Raw genomic sequence first — 27,020 nt, forward strand, 5'->3', positions numbered from 1 at the left:
GGCCACCAGCAAAGTCAGAAACAGTTCAAAAGCTTGTGAAAGTCTGCTTCCTTCCACAAGAATTTAAGCACAAGAAGATTATAGTAATTGTATAATTTCATAATTTCATAATATTTCATATTATTAATTTCATAGCATGAGGAGCCCCTGCACTGTTTTTTTTTTTTTTTTTTTTTTTTTTTTTCTCATTCGACACACAAAAGGCCTTGGACCACGGCTCATGTCATCACCCCGGGACGCTGCCGTTGTGTCACAGAGCAAATGTCTATTTTAAGGCTTGTCGTCATGTGACTCTCAGTAATGTGAGAGGAAACTGTGGAGTGACAATAACACCGTGTTCACGTCCCACCCGTCCCGTCCTGATCCCAGAGGAGTCAAACGCCACGCTGACATGAATGCAGGAATATCAAGTATAATCGGTGAGAAATTGTTTTTTTTTACTGATTTTTTTTCTATTTTTTCAGAAATCTACTGGGCTGCTTTTTGAACAAAAAAAAGGCATGTTCCCAAAAACATAAATCTGCAATCATATTAATTTCTTTAAACCATGTTTTGTTTTTCCCAGATAACATGTAAAAAAACAAAAAGAAAAGAAAAGAAAAGAAAAAACCCTTACTACAGGTTAATGCATAGAACATACTGACTTTTGCATTCAAACAATTTTGGTGTTTGGATCCAGAAAGTACCTTATATGAAACATTACAAACCACAGTGAGCTCCTGTTCCTCTCCAGGAGCAGCATTTATTTAGCTCGAATCTGTTTTTGCAGAGGTGAACACACTCTCTTGTGTTAAATGAAACTGACCTCAGACCTGTTCCTCCTGCAGTGAGTCTGCAGCTCTGCATCCAGATCGGTGAGTCATGTGTTTTCATCCATGATACCAGGATGTTTTGTTTGTGCCGAGTTGCAGAATAATGTTTAGTTACATAGTTTTATGTTTTTCCACAATTTAAAATACGGAGAAATAATGAAGAAAGCCAATAATATCCTGAGCCCTTATCTGAAGCCACATGACAACATTGGCAAACAGTAAATAAATACAAGAAAAAAGTGAGGTGAGCAAAAAAATAAATAAATAAAACAACAAACAGTAACAGTTGAAATATCAAAATAAAAGCACAAAATGTGAGGGAGTTATATGTATGACTGTGTGATGAAAGTGTGTGTGTGTGTGTGTGTGTGTGTGTTAGTGAGGGGGACATTCTCTCACACACCTAGACTGACTGTTATGCAGCCATAATAATACATGACTCTGTGAAACAATACATGAGAAACAGCAGTGACAGATGAGTGATTACATGTTCCTTTGAACATGTTTTGTATCATTTTATCGAGCAGCAGATTGGATCAGAGCCGAGCGCCGCACCCTGACACAGCGGTTGCTCAGCGTGGGGTTGTCTCAGCAGCCCGTTGGCTGTTTGGCCAATCAGCTCTCAGAGAGGACTGAGCACGTTGAGGCAGGGGTCCCCCAAGGTTCTGTCTCGGGTCCACTTTTATTTATTTTATTTTTATTTATTTACTATTTATACCAGCAGTCGAGGCCTAAACATTCCAAATGCACGTTTTCTATGTATTTCTATGCCGACGATACAGTCATTTACTGTTGTGGTGCAACCATTGCTCATTATAGATATATTTCAATTATAGCCGGTATTTACAGCCTGTGTTCGACTGACTTTCTGCTGCTGACCTCGCTTTGGGCTTTTAAAAAAACAGTGAAGGCTACAGAGACAGAATCCACTGGAGTTTGTCACTGTGATTCTTCTCAGCCGATTATATTTCAAATGTTTTGTTTTGTATGTTTTATACTGTACGTTCTTGTTTGCTGTGAGTCATTTTGGAGCTGCTGCTGCTGTCTTGGCCAGGGTTCGCCTCTAAAAGAGATCTCACATTCTCAGTGGGATTTACCTGGTTAAATAAAAATGTAAAAAAATACTTTTCTACCAGATGAGAAAAGTCATTCCATAATTTAGTACCTCTAAATTATATAGAAAATTGAAGAAAATTGATTTCCCCCCCCCCCCCCTTCCTCACCCCAGCAGCCACAACCAGACTGGTGTGTTATTTCACCAACTGGTCGCAGTACAGGACCGGGGTGGGCAAATTCCTGCCTGAAAATGTGGATCCTTACCTGTGCACACACCTGGTGTACACCTTCGCTGTCATCAGCCACGAGAATGAGATCAGTGAGCACGAGTGGAGCGAGAGAAGCCTCTACAAATCCTTCAATGAGCTGAAGAACAGGTGAGAGTTTCCTGCTCCCTACACGTGTACAGGTTGTATTAATTATTGAGCCGATACTCTGAATTTTTCAAGAATCACTGTCAGATCTGTAAAAACAACACTTCCTGCGTGGTTTGAGTTTTGATAATTGCCTTTTTTATGACTTTTTTCCCATCCTCTTTGAGTTAATTGTATTTACGATATCAATAATATTTTTTTTTCAATAATCTATATGGTAACTTTGATTGACACGATGGCCGATATAAAAACCAGTCAGACTTGTTTCCTAAAATGAATCAGAAAGTCGCTGCCTTGGATTCTTCAGCAGGAAAACAAAAAGCAGCTGCTCTATGGAGAGAGCTGGATCAATGGAAAATATATTAAAGTTGGTCTCCTTTAAAAATTAACATCTTGTGTTGAATACAAGCAGAAAACTTAGGGAACATCCGAGGCAGAAAGAGCCTTTATTATTACATGACTAAATATGATTTCAAAACCTCGGCTGCTGTGTTTTCAGCTCCAACAGTCTTCACCTGGTGCACCTGAGGCTGTGTGATAACACAGCATCACTGACCTTTAAATATATCATTGCAGTAATTATATGTCAAGTTTCCTTGTCATTTTTAAGGTTGTTTTGTAATTCTCAGGCTGTTCTTTGCTAATTTTCTTAGATTTTTTAGGAGTAATTTTCTGTTACATCAATTATATATCTGTTAATTCAAAACAAGGTTTGTACAGCTTCTATAATACTGTAAGTTTTGATGCTGCAGTTTTCAGCCTTAAATGTTGGCTATCGACATCCTTGATTACTAATAATCGGTATCGTTATTGGTCGATCCATATTAAATACAGCCAATCATTTTCTTTCTCTCTGTCTTCCTGTGGAGCAGAAACTCGAGGCTGAAGACGCTGCTGTCAGTCAGAGAGCAGAGCCACACAACCCAGTGAGTCTCTTCTCTGTTACCAAGTCTTCTTCTTCTTCTTCTTCTTCTTCTTCTTCTTCTTCTTATTATTATTATTACTATTCTTGTCCTCTAACCTGGTTGTAGTTCCGGGTTAGGGTTGGTGCCAGTTCACAGCTGGTTCACCTTGCAAACCTTCTGAGATCCGGTTTAGCCGTGTCACTCCGTCACTGTGCACATCTTTGATTGGCCAGCAACACAAACTTGGCAACAACACCACAACACAACAGGGACCTGGAAAACCTGAACACAGGTTACTGTTGAACATGCCGAGTGCTGATCAGCTGTAGGTATTGATCAGGGGCTGTTTATCTTTTTATTTATTTTCTCCCACGCTTGGTGTCTCTGCAGATTTCTGTTGAGTTGATCCAAACTAAAAAACACAGCTTCTTCAGCGCTGTATTCCTCCAGAAGACGTGGCTTTTCAGGTGTAAAATGTGTTGCATCTTACATCAGTCGCTCATGGAGAGGCTCGATGCTGCAGGTGAACTTCAGTGCCTGTTGAAGGTCTGACGGAAAGTTATGTTAAAGTCGGAGACCAGGTCTGATGTTAGGTCCAGTTTGTGTGGTGGTTCTGAAACTCTGTCTCATCGTCCAGGTTCTCCATCATGATGTCCAGCGCTGCAAACCGCCAGAAGTTCATCCACTCCACGATCAAGTTCCTGAGGACTCACGGGTTTGATGGTCTGGATCTGGACTGGGAGGATCCTGGATCGGGTGGAGGTTCTCCAGAAAACAAGCAGAGGTTCACTCTGCTCTGCAAGGTGATGAAGACATTCAGGTTCTGTTTCCAGTCCAGTCAATAATATCCAAATGTGAGTTTTGTTTCCATTAGAGGCAGAAAATGTTATTTTATGATGTTTTAGTGCCATCTAGTGGCTGCTGATGGCCACCTCTGTATAGAGACTCAGTTACAAACTGAGTAGCATTTCATTTTTCATAGTCAGAAGCTGTATTTTTATAACACAACACAATTTGTCAGCACATAAAGTTTAAAAGAAATGAAACATGTGTGCACAGCTGGTTTCAGTGTTGCTGTGTTTCCTTGCAGGAGCTGGCAGAGGCCTACGGAGCCGAGACGGGAGGAAACACTCACCTGCTTCTGTCTGCAGGAGTGACGGGACAGGGATATGATATCGCTGAGATCTCCAAGTAAGGCTCACATTATCTTTACCCTTACGTTTTTATATTTCAAATGAAATGTGCTATGAAATGTTATAATGATATAAAAAAAAAATTTCATTATTATTATTATTATCGTTGTTGTTGATGTCGGATTAAATTTCAGTGGTGTTATCATTAAATTGGTCACACTGAACGAACACGTGTGTGTGTGTGTGTGTGTGTGTGTGTGTGTGTGTGTGTGTGTGCAGATACCTGGACTTCATCAGTGTGAAGACCTTTGACCTCCTCAGTGATGATGGCAGAGTGACGGCTCACCACAGTCCACTGCACAGAGGAGACAATGCCAGCGTGGTGAGAAACCAGTAGACTCACCTGCAGACTCACCTGCAGACTCACCTGCAGACACACCTGCAGACACACCTGCAGACTCACCTGCAGACACACCTGCAGACACACCTGCAGACTCACCTGCAGACACACCTGCAGACACACCTGCAGACTCACCTGCAGACACACCTGCAGACACACCTGCAGACACACCTGCAGACTCACCTGCAGACACACAATGATTAGCAATGATTAGACGATGCAGTTCTCTACAACCAACCAACTGTCCAGCAAAGTGAAAATATGCTGCATATTTTAGTTTCTTCTTCCTGCTGCAGCTCTGTCTATATTTAGCATCAGAAACTGGAGCAGCGTTAAGGAGAGTAAAGTGGAGAATATAACATGGAGCACTGTTCTCTGTTCTAAAAACGACTTCGTCATCGCCCCTCCATGTTCAGTCACACACTTTCCTGCCACTGAAGCTGATTTTTACGGTTTGCTGTCGCTGCCCTCCCGTCAGGCTGGCGTCCTGCAGTTCTGGCTGGAGCGTGGAGCTCCGGCAGGGAAGCTGCTGCTGGGCTTCCCCGCACACAGCCGCTCCTTCAGGCTGGCCGGTCCTGCAGCCGGCCTGGGAGCCGCCGCCAGCGGGCCTGCAGGCCCCGCCCCCTTCAGCCAGCAGAGCGGCGTGTGGAGCCACTACGAGGTGACCGCACGCAACTGAACACAACACAGATACTGCCAGGAACACGCACCTGAACACAACACAGATACTGCCAGGAACATATAGTACCTCATATACTTCATATACTTCATTTGAAAACATATAGTACATTGCATATAATATGAACTATGATAACTGCTACTTCTACTATTACTACTACCACTACTACTACACAACTACTGCTGCTATTACTACTAGTACTACTACTTGTATTACTACTTATTTATACTACAGCTACCACTGCTGCTACTACTACTAGTAGTGCTGCTACTACCAATACTACTACCACTACTACTACAACTGTTTTATTCAACAACTGTATTATAACTAGTACTACTTCTGATATTACTACTACTAGTACTACTGTTCTGCTACTAAAAGTAATGAGGTGTAGCAGCTGTAGTGAGGGAGACACACAGCATGAGAAGCAGTGCAGAAGCAGGTGTGTGTTGTGTTGTGTTAATGCGGCTGCTGCTCGCTGTGCAGACCTGCTCCTTCCTGACAGGAAGTTCAGTCCAGTGGGTCGAAGGTCAGAGCGTTCCCTTCGCCATCAAGGGGCTGGACTGGGTCGGCTTCGACAACCAGAGGAGCTACGAGGCCAAGGTACTGAAAATAATTTTTCCTTTGCAGACACGCCCACCTTCTGCTAATCCCATGCAGTTTGGGCCCCAAAGCCTGCAGTCCACATGTGTTCTTGTGGCCTGTTGTAAAATGGTGTGTGTGTGCAGACTGGGGCCTAAACAGTCTTGGAGCTGCATCAGTTGGCTTTGACTGGAAAGCTGAGACTCTTGTGGATTCAATGAGCCACATTTGATTCCTGTGTGATGATGTTGGCCCCCATAGCAGCCATTTCACTGCAGGCAGAGACTTTTGTCAAACTGGACGTCGCTGGAGAAAATGACCTCTAGTGACCTCTAGGAGAATCACAGCCTCATCAGACTTTACACACACAAACTAGAGAGCGAGGCCATTCAGAGGAGCTCTGCTGCTCCACACAAACTGACAGTTGGCACTCAGGTATCATGATAGCATCAGACCGGGAGATAATCACATCATCCCAGCTCTACTAATTGGTTTGTCGTATTTTTAGATTGTATGCAATGTTTTGAAGTTCAATTTGCCTTTTAGAATCTGTATCTGAATCAAAAGTGTAACGCATTTACACAATTCTTCTTTAAGAGCACACCTGGAGGTTTAGGATGAGCAGTCAAACACACATTTAGCTGATCTTTATTTCAGCCAATCAGCCGTTAGGGACTGACTGATAATAACATCATTATATAGATCATAAAGTTTCATCTGTATCAGACACGAAACAGGTTTCTTCTTACCTGACATGTTTCGGCGGTAAGCTTCCGCCTTCATCAGAGGTGTCACTAGATGGTGTGTGACGTGTCTTTATCAGCTGATGTTACGCTTAGAGGCGTAGCCTACCTGTCAAATTTGACAGGTCGGCCACGCCTCTTGCCGTCACTCCGCTGCTTGAGTATGCTGTCCCAGGTTGTGGAGAGCATGTAGGCCCCCTCGTCCCGGTTCATTGTGGTTTGCGCTCGTTTTCTGATCTCCACCGCCTCCATTAACCAGCGCTGCTGTTTGTTGTCTTGAGTGCGGATGACTTTTGTCTTCTCCCAATCCATGATGTGATTTTCCCGTTTGCAATGGTCTGTTATTGCCGATTTTAAATTTCAGTAGCTTCCAACTTGATCAAATTAATTTTCAAAACAATAGATCCAATTTCTAAATATCACATTAAAAAATCAAATGTAGCAAAAAGGAGGACGTGATCTCCTCCATCACCCCGACGTTCTCCTTCACTAATCAACCAGAACAAAACTGACAAGTGAAGTTATGTTTTATTTATCCCCTTAAGAAATCCCTCTTCTGTGCAGCACCCAGGGACCAAAGCCAGCTCCGAGCCAGTGCCTTGCTCAAGGTCAAGGGCACTGATAGAGCTGGGATTCAAACCCATTTGTGACTGTCATTTATTATGAAGATGAATCCAAAAACTGAACCTGAACTGAACAGTGTGGAAGCTGCTGTCCTCCTCCTCCTCCTCCTCCTCCTCTCAGGTTTCCTTCCTGAGGAGTCGGGGGCTGGCAGGAGCCGCGGTCTGGACGCTCGACATGGACGACTTCTCCGGACGCTTCTGTGGGCGGGGCCAATACCCTCTGATATCACACCTGAGGAGTCTGCTCAGGACAGGTAACGCTGAGATCACACACACACACACACACACACACACACACACACACACACCGAGCACCATCATTACTTGAGCATTCAGCAGCTTCTCTGTGCTTGTACTGCAGTTTAGTTTAGTTTAGTCACGTATTTAAAGGTTGACTGAGGTGAGGACAGTTTAGACCCAACTGAGAGAAAAGGTGTAAGAAACAAAGAATTTATCAGCCAGACAAGCCCATCATGAGAACCATGTTGACTCTACCATGAAATTGTGTGATCATTCCATATTTATTTATTTATTTATTTATTTATTCATTGTCAGTTGAGTCCAAACAGCCTCATATACATCACTTACACTTTACATACGGCACCTTTAAGTATACTTCATCTAATATGCACCTGCTTTTATTAGGAGCTGTGTTATAATTTCTTTACACGTAATTTAATGAAACAGCCTCGTCATTCACTTTATTATAACCAGAAACTGGTTTGTGAGCCAGACTTGGTGAGCCACCATGTCCAGCACAAACCAGCTCATGTGCAACACTGCCACCTGCAGGACTGAGGCTGCACAGCAGACAAGCAGGACTCAGCCTTGATAAGAGGCACACCTGTACCAGGTGAGCTAGTCTGAAGAGTACCTTTCATGTATTTTCCCTTCATTTGTCCTTTCAGACCAGGCGTCGCTAACGTCCCCCCTGCAGACGTCTCTTGCCACCTCCTCGCCCCTCCCTCCTGTAACGGGACGTCCCACAGAGGAGCCGTCCCGTCCCAGCAGCTCCCCCCCGCTGCAGCCGGGCAGCAGCTGCCTCCTGAACATCAGTGTGGTCTATCCCGATGACGGCTTCTGCAGGCGCAGACCTGACGGGCTGTACCTGAGGTCCCGGGCCCCCCTCACCTTCTACAGCTGCCAGCACAGCCAGACGTCAGTGACCAGGTGTCACAGCCTCACCGTGCAGCACAGCGCCGCCGTGTGGACGCAGCCCGCCACCGCCAGCCTGGCAGCTGCTGCTCTGCTGTGTGTGTGGACACACACGTGACTCTGAGTGTGTGGACACACACACGAGACCCCGAGTGTGTGTGGACACACACGTGACCCCGAGTGTGTGTGGACACACACGTGACTCTGAGTGTGTGGACACACACACGAGACCCCGAGTGTGTGTGGACACACACGTGACCCCGAGTGTGTGTGGACACACACGTGACTCTGAGTGTGTGGACACACACGTGACTCAGAGTGTGTGTGGACACACACGTGACCCCGAGTGTGTGTGGACACACACGTGACCCTGAGTGTGTGTGGACACACACCACACAGCCTGCTGCTTTTTATTTGTGGTCAAATTTTTACTTATTTAAACCAAAGAAATTTAGACAATAAAACAAAACATTAAATTTAGAGCTGGTTGGCTGAGTGTGTCATATTAATATGTAAACATGTAAAGTCACCTTCATAAATGCAGATGAATGCCCAAACGTACATCTGGACATATATTTGTTAAAACATTACATGCAGGAATGTAATATAATCAACCCTCTAAGAGCCGTGTGTGCTGTGATGATGCAGCCTCATGTGGACTGAGGCATGATGGGATGCTTGTGATGAAGACGTGAGAGCAGTGATGATGAGGGTTTGGAAAAGCGATGCTCCAGCTCATCGTCTCCATGGAAACCACTGGCCAGTATGTCACCTGATCACCTGTGTGGGCTCTGTGACCCAGAGGTGGCTCTGCCTAAGCTCCTTTGCTGTGTTCATGCATTAATGCACCTTATTGTCTCCTTGCTTTATGAAGTCCTGGTGTCAGCTCCCGATTCTTTTGTTGAAAGCCCAAGAACAGACCGGAGTCAGTCTTCAATTTTCTGATGCAATATTTATTATGGTCACATATAAAGCAAGGCAGCGCTGGTCTCAGTGTGACAGAGCTCCGCAGGATCTCAGTCAGAAAGACCCCGATATCAGGAAATGATCCACATTTATGTTCTTGGGCTGGGCCTGCCCCGTACAGAGGCTGGACTTAAACGCAACCGAGAATATTGGCCAGTTACCCGGACATGGACAGGCCAACCACTGTCCATGCCTTGTTTCTAGAATGTGTGATGCTATGTGTGTGAATGTTGACTGGGCGTGTATCTACTGCAACAGACCTAAATAACAAGATAGAGAAAGTACATCTGGCTCCTGCTGTGTCTATCCTCTGCTTAGCAGCCAAGCTGCCCTGAACTATGTAATACATTGGATAATGCAAGAAACATTGAACTAAACGTCCAATTGTAACACTGGTGCCTAAATAATGTCCACACACACACACACACACACACACACACACACACACACACACACAAACACACACACACACACACACACACACACACACACACACACACACACACACACACACACACAAACACACACACACACACACACACACACCCAGCCTCTTCAGTTTTAGGAAACCTGTGGAACACCTGGCCAGGGGCTGCAGGTGAGAAAAGCCTCTGACACATTTTCAGTCATGTGTTTATTAATGTGCACTGTCCAACATGAAATACAAATCTGTTGACAGTAAAACATCAGGTATAGAGCGTTAAACATGTTAATGTGACTTGGAGATCAACAGGTGAAGGGAGGGGCACAAAAGGAGAGGGGCTGCAGTCACAGCTCTGCAGTGAGCAATGTGCTGTCATTCTCACGTCTGTGTTTAGTGACTAGAAATACAAAAAAATATATATATTAATCAGTGGAGGAGGAGGTTTAAATGACACTTTTGCACAACATTAAGATTTGAATATACAAACATTATAATGACAAACCTGTCCAATCAATCAATAAACAATTATCCACCAAGACGCCTGATACAATAATAATAAAAAAAATATCTATAAACCACAAATCAGTCAAACATGTTCTAAACTCTTTCAGGTCAGAGTTTGTTTCTGAGAAACTGGCAGCTCAACCACAATAGAAGAACCATCTGACCCCAAACGAAACCCAGGGAGGAGCGGCTCAGTGAAGGTGGATCTGAAGGTGTGCAGGAGTCTCAGTCTGTCAGAAGAGACTCTGTAGAAGGACACAGTCCCAGCAGAGCAGTCCAGATACACTGCTACTCTGTCAGATCCAAGGGGACGGACAGAGAGTCTGGTGTCCTCACTGTTGTGTTTGACAGAGTAGCTGTGATCATGGCACATCAGACTCCAGGACTGATTATTGTCTCCAAGCTGAGAGTCATCACCACTTCTTGTGATTCCTCTGTAAGTCACTGCTATATGAACCACTCCACTCCACTGGACCTCCCAGTAACATCGCCCAGTCAGACCTTCTCTACACAGAACCTGAGTCATCCGGTCAAATCTGTCTGGGTGATCAGGATACGACTGCCACCCCATCGTCACCTTCTTGTTGTCCTCAGACAGACGGAGCTTTCTGTTCACTGTGTTTGGATCCAGTGTGAGATCACAGGCATCTGATGGGGAGAAGACACACAACACACCTCAGAAAGCATCATTCACTCACACTCTCTTGGCTCTTAGAAGGTTATTATAGTTTGGCATTTTTCATTCAAAATAAAAACTAATGTCATTTCACACTTTGTGTTTTCAATTTGAGTTTGGTTTGAATTCATTTTTAAAGAGGATTTGTTTGGTTTATTGTTTTTAATGCTTATTTTTTGTTGAGTTTGTAAGGCAGATTTCATATCCACCAAAATACCAGAGAAAAACAAATACATATCAAAAATTAAACAAATGAGACCTTTTTTCCTCCTTTTCCTCCTAACCCTAACCCTTTTTCTCCTTCAGGTTTTTTTCCTCTCATATCTCCCTCTTTTTTTCTCTACCCCTCTCTGTCCTGCCCCCTACCCTCATCATACACCCCCCTACACACACACACACACACACACACACACACACACGCACCAAAAGTAAACTACAGTTGATTTTCTTTCTTAATTCTTTGTTTCTTCTTATTTTCTGTGTTGTTTTCTTTGAGTTCCTGTCTGCTTCTTTCTTTCTTTCCACATCTGTTCATCCTGTCTTCTCCTTTTCTAACATGTTTTTTGTCCTTGTAGCTTTGATTAGACTCAGCAGAGAGAGACAGGAAAGGCCGGGGAGAGAGAGGGGCCGCCCTGCAGCAAAGGGCCTGAGGTGGGATTCAAACCCACGACTCAGCCTGGACAAGCTGGAGCTCTGCAGCACGTGAGCTCCCAGGGCGCCCAGCTTTCTCTGTCCTGTCAGCTGATTTTAGCTGCTTTTGGAAACACACACACACACACACACACATACACACACACACACACACACACCACACACACACACACACACATAGCTTCAGCTCGCTCACATTTTCTGTAAAGTCTTGTTTGGATTTGTACTTCATGTGTGTGTAATTTTATTATATATGTAATTTTACTAAATATATATTTTCTAAATTCCCTTTCTGTGTGTGTTTGTGTGTGTATGTGTGTGTGTGTGTGTGTGTGTGTGCTCACATCCTCTCAGGCTGTCAGCTGGAATCCAGTCTTTTACATGTTCCAGCCTGTAGGGATGAACACAAAACCATCATCCTCTTCATCATCATCATCATCACCTGCAGGTCACATGACCCCAACACACTGTGGCTGCTCTGATTGGCTGATCTCTCTCTGTCTTTCTGTCCAGTCCTGAGGCCACTGAGCACTTTGGACATTTCCCAGGAAATGCTGCCTGCACTGACTGTGTCCAGCACAAGAACCAAGCAACCAAGCTGCTCCGCCTGGACTGACTCCACCCCTCTAGGACTGACTCCACCCCTCTAGGACTGACTCCACCCCTCTACTGACCTCAGAGGACTGACTCCACCCCTCTAGGACTGACTCCACCCCCCTACTGACCTGAGAGTCTTCAGTCTGTAGTTTGGACTCTCCAGTCCAGCAGACAGCAGCTCCACTCCTGAATCCTGCAGCTGGTTCTCACTCAGGTCCAGCTCTGTCAGATGGGGGTTGGACTTCAGAGCCGAGGCCAGAGAAGCACAGCAGCTCTCTGACAACCTGCAGTCTCTCAGTCTGAATGAAGTATAAAATATGAAGCTATAATTTCCAGTGTTTTGGATATTTGTCAGTCAGATTTTTCAAAATATTCAAAAAGGAAGCAAAAAACAATGAAAAAGTTTTTATATGTGTATGAAGTCCTCATGTCAATAAACCCGTGCGTCGGGCCCTGGTGGCTCACCGGCTGAGAGCACACACCGTGCACCAGGGCTCAGCCCCGATCACAGCGACCGGGCTCGAATCTGACCTCAGCTCCTTTGCTGCAGGTCGTCCCCTCCCCCCTGTCTGTCTCTACTGTGACTATCAAATAAAGCAGAAATGCCAAAATAAATAAAATAAACCCATGCATAAAATGTCTTAGTCAGCCTCACCTTTTCCCCAGTGCACTTCTGCATTCATTTACAACAATAGTGTGTGATCCGTGTAAGTGGTGTATAAAATTAACACGCAATTAATGAATGCACATCTTACCCAGGAGGCCATTCGGCCCGGCAACATTTGATTTCAACCATTTAAAAGAGGCAAGGACACAGAATTCACTTATTCACCAATGCATTTAATTCAGTGTGTGTGTGCCTTTCCGACCCCTCAGCATTGACAGCCACACACACACTCTCCTCACTCCTCTTGTGTTTTGTGTTGGACGACGTGCCAAAGAGGACATTTTTGCGCGGCTACACTTCAGTGAGGAACGTCTCTAATTCACATTCCGTGAAATTTCTCTTTTTCCCGTCTTATTCATGTTGAGGTTGCAGTTTTCTGATCGTTCAGAGGGGAATCTCAGGTGATGGGCTCATCTAAATATGATATTCATATTTAAATAGGGGCGTGGACAGGGATGAGTCTGGTACTCCAACATGTGCACTTAATTGGCTTTATGCACAGCTCCACTACTTCCTGAACTTAAGCCTGCTCCTTTATTTCCTGTCTTACATTACTGGACAAAATGATAAATTCAGGTGTGTCTGACCATTGTTGTAAGGTCAGATACAACAGACACACAACACATACACATAGAGACATTTAGTGCTGCTATATGATTCAAACAATATCCATATATTTATGTCATCATTAAAAAGTGCAGTCTGACCTGAGAGTCTTCAGGCTGCAGTTTGGACTCTCCAGTCCAGCAGACAGCAGCTTCACTCCTGAATCCTGCAGCTGGTTCTCACTCAGGTCCAGCTCTGTCAGATGGGGGTTGGACTTCAGAGCCGAGGCCAGAGAAGCACAGCTGCTCCCTGTCAAGCTGCAGTACCTCAATCTGAATAAAGAATAAATTATGGAGCTATAATTTCCAGTGTTTTGGATATTTATCAGTCAGATTTTTCAAAATAATCAAAAAGGAAGGACAAACCAATGAAAAAGTTTTTATAACAATTTGTGTGTGTGTGTGTGCACACGCACACACACACAGTCTCTCTGACCCTCTCACCCCTGTCCCGCCCCCTCTCCTCTCTCAGCCATTCACATGCCTAGCCCAACTCTCAAGGTGCATTCAGGTAACCTAACAGGTAGGAACTTACAGAACATCTGCACCTAACAGCATCCAACATCAGTATAACAGCAGAGTTGCTACAGTATTAACTTCAATCTTTTCTTCAACCTTTTCTTCGGCCTCCTCTCCTCCTAAAGTGCGGGGCGAGTCGGGTGCACTGCGGGACCACAATTCGGGACCAAATTAATATATTAACTTCAATTCACTCACGCAACCTTTTCCTCCGCCTCCTCCCCTCTCCTCCACAGTCAGACACACACACACGAGTCGGGACACCCCCTCCTCAACATGCTGCCTGTTTACAAGGATTCAAGGATTCAAGGATTCAAGGAACTTTATTGTCATACCAGTTCACACTTACATGCTAGTGGTACGAAATTAGCACTCAGGTCCCGGTATAAGCCAAAAAACCCCCCCGAAAAAAAGACCAGAAAAAGAAGTATAAATATAAGTGTAAATATAGAATATAAGATATATAAGATATATAACAGTATATAAATATATATATATATATAGGTATAAACAGTATATATAAACAGTATGTGTGGATATAAACAGTATGTAAACTATAAACAATATATGTAAATAAATGTAAACAGCATATATAAATGTAAATAAAAATATAAATAAAAATATAAATTGTATATATATAATAAGTATAAATAAACAGCCTATATATAAGTAAGTAGTATATGTGTAATAAATAATAAATATAATATATATATATATATATAAGCAGTAAATATAAAAATATAGAGAAAAATATAAACAGCCTATGTAAATATAGACAGTATATATATATATATATATATATATATATATATATAAAATATAGACAGTGTAATATAGAATGGACCAGGCCACAGAACCTGATGCCCGGGACTGGGATTCATGGAACTGTTGGACTTGGTCAGTTCAGAATTAGCTTAGTGCTAAACACGCATGTTAGTAATATTGCACTTATGGTGGAAAGTGATTTGTGCAGGAGAAGGGAGAGAGAGAGAATGAGATGGGAGACTACAGAGCATGGCTCGAGTTCAACAGTCTGACAGCTGCAGGGAAGAAGCTGTTTCTGAGCCTGGTGGTCTTACTCTGGATGCTCCTCAGCCGCCTGCCTGAGGGGAGGGGCTGAAACAGACTGTGAGTGGGATGGGGGGAGTCCTTCAGGATGCGGAGGGCCCTCCCCCTGCATCGTGAGGTGTAGAGGTCCGAGGTGGTGGGAAGGCTGCTCCCCACAGTCCTCTGTGCAGCCTTCACCACCCTCTGCAGAGCCTTCCTCTCAGCAGCAGTGCAGCTGCCGTGCCACACGGTGATGCAGGTGCAGAGGACGCTCTCCACCGCACAGTGGTAGAAGCTCCTCAGGACGGAGCTCCCCAGTCCAGCCTTCCGCAGCTTCCTGAGGAAGTAGAGACGCTGGTGGGCCTTCCTGACCAGACGGGAAGTGTTGGCGCTCCAGGTGAGGTCACTGGATATGTGCACACCCAGGTACCTGAAGCTGGAGACCACTTCCACAGCTGCTCCTCCGATGTGCAGGGGAGGGAGAGGGCGCTTGTCCTTCCTGAAATCCACCACCATCTCCTTTGTCTTTTTCACGTTGATGCAGAGGTTGTTTTCACTGCACCACTGCACCAGGTGTTCCACCTCCTCTCTGTATTCGGACTCATCGCTGTTAGTGATGCGTCCCACTACTGCTGTGTCGTCCGCAAACTTCACTATATGACAGCTGGGGTGTCTCACCGAGCAGTCATACGTCAGCAGAGTGAACAGGAGGGGGCTCAGCACACAGCCCTGTGGCGAGCCAGTGCTGAGGGTGATGGAGGAGGAGACGGTGTTGTGGATCCTGACAGTCTGAGGTCTGTTGGTCAGGAAGTCCAGGACCCAGTTCCCCAGTGTGGAACTCAGTCCGAGGGAGGAGAGCTTCTGCACCAGGGTCTGAGGGATGATGGTGTTGAGGGCAGAGGAGAAATCCAGGAAGAGCAGACGGACGTAGGAGTTCCTGCTCTCCAGATGGGTGAGGGTTGTGTGGACCACCAATGAAATGGCGTCATCGGTGGAGCGGTTTTTCCTGTAGGCATATTGATGGGGGTCCACAGTGATGTCGATGGAGTCCTTGATGTGGGCCATGACCAGCCTTTCAAAGCACTTCATGACTACCGGGGTTAGGGCTATGGGTCGGTAGTCATTTAGACATGTCACTGTGGAGCACTTGGGGACGGGGACAATTGTGGCAGTCTTTAGGCAGGTGGGGACAGATGACAGTGACAGTGAGGTGTTGAAGATGTCCGTCAGCACCTCAGACAGCTGGTGTGCACAGTCCCTCAGTACCCGTCCTGGGATGTTGTCAGGGCCTGCAGCTTTGCGGGGGTTGATTCCCTGGAGGGTCTTCCTCACGTCTGCAGTGGTCACACTGAGGGGCGTGTCACCGGGTGGTGGTGTGAGTCTGGTGCTGGGGGGGGTGTCAGGGTCCTCAAAGCGGGCGTAAAAGTGGTTGAGTGCATCTGGCAAGGAGGGGTCCCTTGGGCATTGTGCATCCCTGGTGTTGTAGTCCGTGATGCACTTGATGCCTTTCCACATGCGCCGGGGGTCATTGGTGGTGAAGTGACCCTGGATTTTTTGGGCGTATGTGGCTTTGGCCCTCGCAATGCCTGCATTCAGTCCTTTCCTCGCCTCTCTGAGTGCTGATGCCTCACCTGCCCTGAACGCAGCATCCCTAGCTTTCAGCAGCGCTCTCACCTCAGCATTCAGCCAGGGCTTCTGGTTTGGATAGCAGGTTACTGTCCTGGTGGTGGTGACATCATCAGTACACTTAGAGATGAAGCCAAGGACGGAGGAGGTGTATTCCTCCAGGTCCACCTCTCCCTCATACGTAGCTGCCTCTCTGAAGACCTGCCAGTCTGTGCACTGAAAACAGTCCTGGAGCACAGAGGCTGCATCCCTGGGCCACACAGTGACTGTCTTCTTTGTTGGCCTGATCCGTCTCAGCATGGGGCGGTATGCTGGCGCCAGTAGGATGGAGATGTGGTTGGAGAGGCCAAGATGGGGGTGGGGAAGAGCTCTGTACGCACCGCGAACGTTGCTGTACACACAGTCCAGAGTGTTGTCTCCCCGTGTGGGAAAGGTGACATGCTGGTAAAAACTGGGCAGAGTGTCCGTCAGTTTCACGTGATTGAAGTCCCCCGCAACCACGTAAAAGGCCTCCGGGTGCTTTGTCTGCAGCGAGCTAATGATGTCGTGTAGCTCCTTCAATGCTTTGTTAGCATTAGCACCCGGCGGGATGTAAACAATGGTGACGAACACCGCGGTGAACTCTCTAGGCAAATAGTACGGCCGACATCTCACAGTCAACGGACAACAGACTCGGAGTGTTGGGGCGGGTGTTCATCAAAACAAACCAATCACATCTTGAGCTCTTCACAGGTTGCTGGCCTCTGATTGGCCTGGCTGGCGACCTGTCTAAAAAAAAAAAAAAAAAAAAAAAAAAAAGACTGGCAGGCCACCAGGCCAGTGACAGGCCAGCGCTTCGGGAAATCTCCCAGTTCTCCCGATGTACAGTCCGGGCCTGCTAGGGACTAGAGACAGAAAATATCCTGAAATATACAAAATGTTCATTTGGTGTGGTCGTCTGTCAGCCTGCAGAGTTTAAACAAAGTTTTGCATGGGAAGTAGGTGAGCTGTGAAAAAGTGTGTGAAGATGATCAAAATAATAATCAATGAAAAACAAGAGGTCCTAAAGGTTTAGATGAGGTTCAGAACAGCTACAAGACAACAGTTACCATGAGGGAATGTGATCAGGATGGGAAAAATTGGACATATCAACTCCATCCCATCATGCCTAATCTGTGAAAGATACCAGAATGCACTGATATGCCCACATGGGATTTTTGTCCCTGATGATTCATCAAAGAAAATATTGGAATCCTTTGTGAATCCATAGCTGGACCAAGACCTCCATGATGGTGTCCTCTGTACCAGTGGTTCTCAACCTTTTTGGGGTCATGGACCCCCTGCATATTTTTGATCGACCCTGAGGACCCCCCCCCACCCGATCTGGGGGGTTAGGGGTGCAATTTGTTAGAAACAGCAGAAACTGCATTTTAAATTGCATTATGGCATTTAATTACTCTTTGAGGCAAATAAGAGCTTTCAGTTGTAACTTCCAGAACAAAACAACTTATGCAGTACTTGTGCAGTGTTTCCAGTTTTCTTTTCCCACAACACTTTCCTGCAAATGTTAAAATAAAAGCATTATTAAGGGTGCTTTCAGACATGTCCCGTTTGGAGCAGTTGTTCCGAAACAGGGAGCGTTTCCCCCTAAAGATCGGTTCGTTTGGACATATGTGAACACAGCGATGGCGCTCGGATGCGGGACAAAACAAGCGGGCCGAGATCGCCTAGAAGAGGTGGTCTCGGCTCGCTTCCATTCGAGCCCTGGAGCGGTTCGTCTGCAGTGAGAACAGAAACGACACAGCAACCGACACAACTCACTCACAACCAGCGTCAGAGCCCGTCTTCGTCGGCGATTCTTTGTCGCGGCCCGTCTTCTTCTCAGTAGATGCAGTATGATATTATTTCCCCTGCGCAGTCTTGATTCCCGGTACAACGGGATGTTTTCCTCTGTTACAGAACACCGGTACATTCAGTGGCGGTTTTAGGCATGGGCGAAGCGGGCATTTTTTCATGTCATGTGGGGGGCGGCTCAAGAGCAAAAAAAAAAAAGAAAAAGAAAAAGAAATCATCAGCGCCGCTCACCTGTCAGATCCGGCAGACCTGACCAGGTGGGCGCGGTACCAGCCCGCCTGATGCCGACCAGAGCCGTGGCCGGTGGCTTTTTATTCAAACAAGATTTTGTCCATATAAAAAGTAGGTAGGAGTAGTGACACGAAAGGGCGCAAGGCAGTAATTTTGCCTAGGGTGGGAACATGGGCAGAACCGCCGCTGGGTACATTAACCACAGAAACACAGAGAACCAAACTAGCCACACGCTGAAGATGCTCTATGGTTTTTGTTTTTTCCGGGGTAAGAACGGAAGAGGAAACTTCTTCTTTCGGGGTAATTTCTGACCAATGAGAGAACAGTTGGTTCGCGCATGGCATTTGTTTACAGCTTTGAACCGCTACAGACGGTCGCCCTGTGAACAAACGCCCCGAACGAAAAACAAAACAACTGGATCGATTTAGCCCCTGAATCGGAACAAAGCAAACGGGCCACAGGTCTGAAAGCACCCTAAGAAATGAAATAATTTGAAAAGGATGCAGATCATGTTAAGTTTGAATTAACAGCATCATGCAGTTACTTTAACAATGCAAATGGGAGCGAGATCTCTTATTAAATTACAATGAATTAGGGCCTGCTCACAAACGCGCCCAAGCACGATTGCCCCCGGTGTGCACGTAATCACACTGAAATACGACAACAGGCATGTTCTGACATCAATATAAATCCATGTAGTTCAAATACATTCATCATGTCTTCTTTTTAACTAAAAAATGTTTTTGTTCTTTTTAATCAGACACTGGATGTTTATTTACCTTGACCGTTTCGGAGGTAACTTCCTCCTTCTTCAGAAAGGTCCAACTGACAGCCGGAGCAGCACCTGGCAGATCCGGCAGACCAGACCTGACCGGGTGTCGTGGCCAGTGCCGGCCAGCATCAGGTCTACCGGATCTGACAGGTGCACCACACACACAAACTGCCGTACTTTCATCATAAACCGACTTTTGTTTATATGTGGCTGCAGCAGCACAACGGACAGCGACACAGACAACATGGTTGATTATTGATTGCGCAACGCGGCCATTCGCCGATAACCACGCTGTGCGCATTAAAATATTTTGCAGAGGCAGGAGGAAAGTTGCATGATTTACGTCGTATCCACGTCTGCGCGCTGAGTGTGTGACCGTGCATGTGCTCGTGTATGCGTCCGTACCGTGACCCCTTCCAACTGTGCCAGAGCGGGGGGAGGTGTACTGTACTTCAAGCAGGAAACGGAGCGATCACACTGGTCAAATAATCCGGATTTTAGGGGCAAATGTGCTTGGGCGCTCCTTATACTTGTGAAACAGATAGAATTAGAGAAAAAAAGTCCTGTTACCCTCTGTAGTTTAGGTAGATAAAGGTCTCAGTCACATTTGAGTAAAATAATCTTATTTCTATAAACGTCATAGAATCTTTTTAAAAAGATATTTTATTTTTCACAGACCCCTTGCATTTACACCACAGACCACTAGGGGTCCGCGGACCCCCGGTTGAGAAACACTGCTCTATATGTCCTGTGGAATTACCACAATAAATATCAGATTCCCACAGACGGGGGCCATTTGGACCCCTGCATGTTGAAATAATGTACAATATCATCACTCAAGTTCACAGTTTTTCACTTCAACACACAAGGACTGTGTGAAAATACAGTTTGACAACAATTTGAGATGTAAGGCTGCAAGGGGGTGGGAAGGGTGGTGCTGAGGGTGCTGCAGCACCCCCTGCTGAGGAGGGGTGGAAAAAATGGCAATTAATTTACCACAACAATAACACAAGCTGGCAGCTTCTGTCATTCACACACATATACGCACGCACGCGCGCGCACACACACACACACACACACATTCCCGCGCGCATGTTAGCCTGTAAAACTCCTGTTCCACTAACAGAATATTACATGTTCACACATCATTAAAAAGTGCAGTCTGACCTGAGAGTCTTCAGTCTGCAGTTTGGACTCTCCAGTCCAGCAGACAGCAGCTCCACTCCTGAATCCTGCAGCTGGTTCTCACTCAGGTCCAGCTCTGTCAGATGGGGGTTGGACTTCAGAGCCGAGGCCAGAGAAGCACAGCTGCTCTCTGTCAAGCTGCAGTGCCTCAATCTGAATAAAGAATAAAATATGGAGCTAAGATTTCTAGTGTTTTGGATATTTATCAGTCAGAGATTTTTCAAAATATTCAAAAAGGCAGGACAAACCAATGAGACAGTTTTTTTTTTGCAAATTGTAGTTGCAATTGTTTACAATTGTATGCAATGTTCATGTTAAAAGAGCACAGGCTTGTGCAATATTTATTTATTTATTTTAGACATTACGCACGTGAGTCAATTGACGACACTCATTTTATTTGATATAACCTACTTTTCAATAAAACGATTATGCTATAAATTGACATGCCTCGATATCATTCTTATATAGGCTGCATATAATTTTAAGCTCAATAAATTCAGATAATATTTGACCAGAATTTCAAACATTTGTCCGGTAAATTGAAAACCTGCCGGTCACGTTGTCCGGTGCCATTTTTTTCTAACGAAAACCCTGATTCTACACATATCAAAAATGTAAAATGCATCGGTTCCTTGCCAGACTCTGGGCGTTTAGAACAGCGAATGTAAAAGCTTTCATGAACCGGATTTTGTTTTAATCTCTAGTGTGTTGTTGTATCAGTAAGTGATGGAGTCGAAAGTTGCAAAACAAACATGTATTCATATGAATATGGCGAGGATTATCCTTTGAGGTAAAAACATTCATTAAAATGGGGGCTTCACAGTTAAATTTATATTTGCTTGTAAAAATCAATAACTTTAACAGACGGAGACAGAGCTGGAAAAAAAGAGATGCGAGGCAGGCAGGTAATGGAAAGACAGGGGACTCAGGAAGACAAATGTAAGGATAGATGCATGGGTGGATGGGTGGATGGATGGCAGGTAGGTCCAGCAACATTCCAGCAGCCAAGACTGGCCTCATTGTCCTGAGTGTGTGTTGTGGCTGCTCTCTTCTTCCATGTCAGTTGTATAAACGTTCATTACGCCTTCGCCCAGAGCATTTTAAAGGTGAGGACAGGGGCTCGTTTGATTGGTTTAATGTGAATCGGCTGTGTCAAACCCACTCCACGCCTTCTCTCCTCCCTTGCGCTGGTAGGAGGAACGGCGCAGTAGTTGCGCCAAGGCGCACAGCGTGCCAAAATTGCAAAATCCACTTGGCCACACCCAGTTGGCGCCCGCCTCGCCAGGTCTGCGAAACTAGAGCCCTTAGTGTGTCCTTTTATAATATACCTTATTTCTATCATTTTGGTTTCAAACCGCGGCCTATATACACGTATCTATCTCAATTTGCTAGAGAAATGCTGGAAAGTTGACAGCTTGACGCCCATGCGCTCTGTGATACCGAGTATTGACAGTAGTTTTGTAGCCGGTGTTTCTGTACGTGGGCGTTTTGAATGGAAAATAAGCTGTCTGCCAATCAGCTTTTCAGAAGACGCATGTGCAACACGAGTAGCTACGTAGCAGCTCGCTTGAAATGTTCAGCGGCAACAGCAAGTCATTCACTTGACAGCAAGCTACCGTTAACGTCGTGAGCTGGCAAGCTAGTACGGGAACGTTAACGTTAGTTTGTTCTTTCATCTGCATCGTGCCAATCAAAATGGGTGAAAATACAACTTCAATTGAGTAACCTGGCATGTTTCATCGATTTAGGCTGTTGCAGGCGCGCATGTAAGCCTGTAAAACTCCTGTTCAGCTAACAGAATATTACATGTTCACACATCATGAAAAAGTGCAGTCTGACCTGAGAGTCTCCAGTCTGCAGTTTGGACTCTCCAGTCCAGCAGACAGCAGCCTCACTCCTGAATCCTGCAGCAGGTCGTTCCCACTCAGGTCCAGCTCTGTCAGATGGGGGTTGGACTTCAGAGCCGAGGCCACGGTTCCACAGTGAGTCTCTGAGAGTCCACAGCCAGAAAATCTGTAATTACAGATTTAATGTCAAGTCTGTGATTTTCTTGTGTTTATATAGTGTTATATTATAGTAATATTAAATTGTATTACAGGATACAATTTTTTTGAAAGGTGCTTCATGTATAATATCAGAAGAAACCAAGCAGTAGAAACCCGATGCTCAAGTTCAATTACACAGCAAAAACTCTTATTTTGAAGTATTGTAGGGGTGAGCTGCTGTGGGCATCACCATCATGTTGCCTCCTTTTTACCCTGGACTACCTGAAGTATATTTTTTCTCTCAGAATCAATCCTTTATCCTGAATATTTAGAGAACTACATATCTTTAATGTATTTCTGACAGTGTCAGGTATGGAAGCAGCTCTACACTGTTTGTATAATGTTGATTTCACATCAGGACTAACCGAGCCTTCCTGCAGTTCCTCACAGCTGGGATCAGTCTCCGTCGTCCCTCCTTTGATGTGTTGTACGCCTGCAGGTCCAACTCATCCAGAACCTCCTCTGACATCTGCAGCATGTAGGCCAGAGCTGAGCACTGGATCGCAGAGAGTTCCTTCTCTGATCTGTTCTCTGACTTCAGGAACTCTTGGATGTCCTGATGTACTGAGAGGTCGTTCATCTCCATCAAACAGTGGAAGATGTTGATGCTTCTGTCAGGTGAATGACTGTAGGTGTGCATCTTCAGGTTGTTGATGACTTTCTTGATGTCTTCTGGTCTGCTCTCTGTCTGACCCAGCAGGCCTCCTAAGAGCCTCTGGTTGGACTCCAGTGAGAGGCCATGAAGGAAACGGACAAAGAGGTCCAGGTGACCATTTTTGCTCTGCAGGGCTTCAGACATGACTGTCATCAGGAAGAAATCCAACGATGGCTTTTTGTAAACACATTCACTCCTCATGACTCTGGCCAGTACCTCTGTGTTGCTGTTGGTGTAGCAGTGGACGATGTAGACTGCAGCAAGAAACTCCTGAATGCTCAGATGAACAAAGCAGTAGACTTTTCTCTGGAAGAGCACACACTCGCTTTTGAAGATCTCTGTGCACACTCCTGAGTACACCGAGGCCTCTGTGACATCAAGACCACACTCCTCCAGGTCTTCTTGGTAGAACATCAGGTTGCCTTTCTCCAGATGTTCAAACGCCAGCCTGCCCAGCTTCAGAAGAACTTCCCTGTCAGTCTCCATCAGCTCCTGCTGACTCCTGTCATGACTCTCATCGTACTTGTGCTTCTTCCTCTGTGTCTGAACCAGCAGGAAGTGTGAGTACATGTCAGTCAGGCTCTTGGGCAGCTCTCCTCTCTGGTCTGTAGTCAACATGTGCTCCAGAACTGTAGCAGTGATCCAGCAGAAGACTGGGATGTGGCACATGATGTGGAGGCTCCTGGACGCCTTGATGTGTGAGATGATTCTGCTGCGCAGCTCCTCATCACTGGACCTCCTCCTGAAGTACTCCTCCTTCTGGAGGTCAGTGAACCCTCGCACTTCTGTTACCCTGTCGACACATGTAGGAGGGATCTGATTGGCCGCCGCAGGTCTGGAAGTTATCCAGAGGAGAGCCGAGGGAAGCAGCTTCCCCTTGATGAGGTTTGTCAACAGCACGTCTACTGATGATGTCTGTGTGACATCAGACACGACCTCATTGTTCTGGAAATCCAATAAAAACCTGCTTTCATCCAGGCCGTCAAAGATGAACACGACTTCACAGACGGCGAGCTTCTCTGCTGTGACCGTCTGTAATGTTGGATGGAAAACACGGAGCAGCTGGAGAAGACTGTAGCGCTCATCTTTGATCAAGTTCAGCTCCCGGAACGAAAGCAGAACCACAAGACTGACATGTTGGTTTTCCAAGCCCTCTGCCCAGTCCAGAGTGAACTTCTGCACTGAGAAGGTTTTTCCAATCCCGGCAACGCCCTGCGTCACAACTACTCTGATGTGTGTGTCTTGGCCAGGTAAGGGTTTAAAGATGTCCTGGTACTTGATTGGAGTGTCACTGAGGGTCTCCATCTTGGATGTTGTCTCCAGCTGCCACACCTCATGTTGGGTATTAACCTCTTCCCTCCGTCCCTGTGTGATGTAGAGCTCAGTGTAGATCCTGTTGAGGGGGGTTCCACTTCCTGCTGCAGCAGTTCCTTCTGTCACAAATTCACATCTCCTCCTCAGACTGATCTTATGCTCGTCTAAAACCTCCTGCAGACCGCCGTCCACTGGGCTGGTTTGACTGGGTGTCTGCAGTCCAGGTCTTGTTCTGGATCTTTCTCCACACTGGGGACAGGCAGGATCTCCTGATGGATCAGACTGGTCCCAGTATGAGGTGATGCACCGTCTGCAGAACCAGTGTCCACAGCTGGTGGAGACTGGATCCCTCAGGACCTCCTGACACAAAGCACAGCAGGACAGCTGCTCCTTCACATCACCTCGACTCCTCTTCCTGTCCCTGTGGAGATGAAAGCACTTTGTTTATGTTTAGACAACATTATGTTTTAACTGAAATCTTAAAATCTAATTTAAAAAAAGTAAAAAATAAACAAACATGACGATGGGACACTTGACATTTAGCCAAGGTTATTACAATTGTCATAAGCGGTCTCTTATGTCACCTTCAGTGACTACATTTACATGGACTACAATATTCTAATATTAATGGCAATTAAGATAGTATTTAGAAGAAGAAATGTCCATGTAAGCAGCATGACATCCACTTTGACTTTCTGCAGCAGATTATGACAAATACAGCAATCCAAGAGCTTGACAACTCTTTTTTTTTTGTGATTTTTATTGTGAATCCATAAAAGAAAAGTTGACCAACAACAAAAGCAAAACATGTGAACAGTTTCTGGGTGAGGAGGAAACTCGCTGCAACAAGCTTTCAACAAACAAAAGAGGACGACACCCCCTTGACTTAACCCTGAGTAGGGGTGTCACGATTCTCCAAATCCTTGATTCGATTTGATATGTGATTTTAGGGTCACGATTCAATTTGATTTTCGATTTTTTTCTTCTTCTTAAAGCACAGACGCCTATGCCATTTTTAGACTAGTCTAGTGTACGATCATTGGTTTTATTCATTAAATTTTGTAAATCTTACTTCAAAAGATCAGCTACATAGTCTCATAAGTGATGCAATTTTCATTATTCATGTGTAATGTATCACATTATAGACACTAATGGTCAAATTTAAATAATTTATTGACAATATAAAAGTAACAATCTTGTTCTCAGTCAAGTGGAAAACAACATAAACAAATATAATAATAATAATAATAATAATAATAATAATAATAACAAAAATAAGATGTCACAGAGAATGCCTGCCATCTAGTGACCGAGCAAGTCAGCTGCTATAAATAGCCCTATAGCATCAGTTATAGTTTGAGCACGAGCTGATGTCGGTGGAAGTTTTATTCCAAATGTGGATGGAAGAGCTGACTGGACCGGTGATGGTGTTTTCCCAGTTGTCAAATCTCTGTCTTTGTGATGCCTGCAAATGTGTCCTGCCATGTTGGTTGTCGTGGTCGGGCGGGGATCGTCAATCCTCTCTTTGATTTCGATGATCGAGACCATGACGTAATTTCGATCGATTTCGATTAAAGATCGAAATTGTGACACCCCTAACCCTGAGATCAGTCACCATGGTTACGACTTCAGTCTACTACGACTAGACCCCATAACACATGTCTGAATCCCCTCCACATCCAGGTGGGTCTTCATGCTGGGTTCCAGTGCTCCTGTCTGGTTCCAGGACCAGAAGTCAGGTATTACAACACTCAGGCTGGACAACATGCTGATCTCCTGATCAATACTATCATGGCACCTGGGAGCCGATCAATACATATTGCGATTCTTAAGTATCCTCTTATCCTCGTTGTGGAAATGTGTCAGAAACTGGCCCTTCCTGTCAGTCCAGCTGGAGAAGCAGAGCTCCAAAGCCAACTGATGCAACTTCAAGACTGTTTAGGTGTGTGTGTGTGTGTGTGTGTGTGTGTGTGTGTGTGTGTGTGTACATGCAGCACAGGATCAGATTTATCTGTCAGTCAATGTGAATCTAAACTTCAGACACAGGTGTGTGAAGAACTTGTGAGTGCAGGTGCACGTGGAAATGTTCTCAGGTGTTTTGGTGCAAAACATCAAACAGCATCATAGTTTGTGGAAAACAGCACAGACCATACCTGCCAACATTTGAGTAGTAAAATTCGGGAGATTTTTGTAGTGGGAAACAGCAAAAGATGTGCAGGGATATGAGTGCCTGCCGAGCCG

General features: G+C 45.3%; 1 protein-coding gene across 1 annotated transcript; it reads left to right on the plus strand.

Moving 5' to 3' along the window:
- The first annotated feature begins 391 nt into the window (after positions 1-391).
- Positions 392-9,280, plus strand: LOC115359839 (chitinase-3-like protein 1). The gene is made up of 12 exons (XM_030052480.1): positions 392-419; positions 828-854; positions 2,041-2,245; positions 3,115-3,168; positions 3,785-3,950; positions 4,238-4,338; positions 4,560-4,662; positions 5,159-5,341; positions 5,846-5,962; positions 7,429-7,561; positions 8,216-8,558; positions 9,265-9,280. The coding sequence occupies exons 1-12, from the start codon at positions 392-394 to the stop codon at positions 9,278-9,280; spliced, it is 1,476 nt and encodes a 491-aa protein (XP_029908340.1).
- The last annotated feature ends 17,740 nt before the right edge of the window (positions 9,281-27,020 follow it).

Source organism: Myripristis murdjan, chromosome 5 (assembly GCF_902150065.1).
Source record: "Myripristis murdjan chromosome 5, fMyrMur1.1, whole genome shotgun sequence".
Taxonomy (NCBI): domain Eukaryota; kingdom Metazoa; phylum Chordata; class Actinopteri; order Holocentriformes; family Holocentridae; genus Myripristis; species Myripristis murdjan.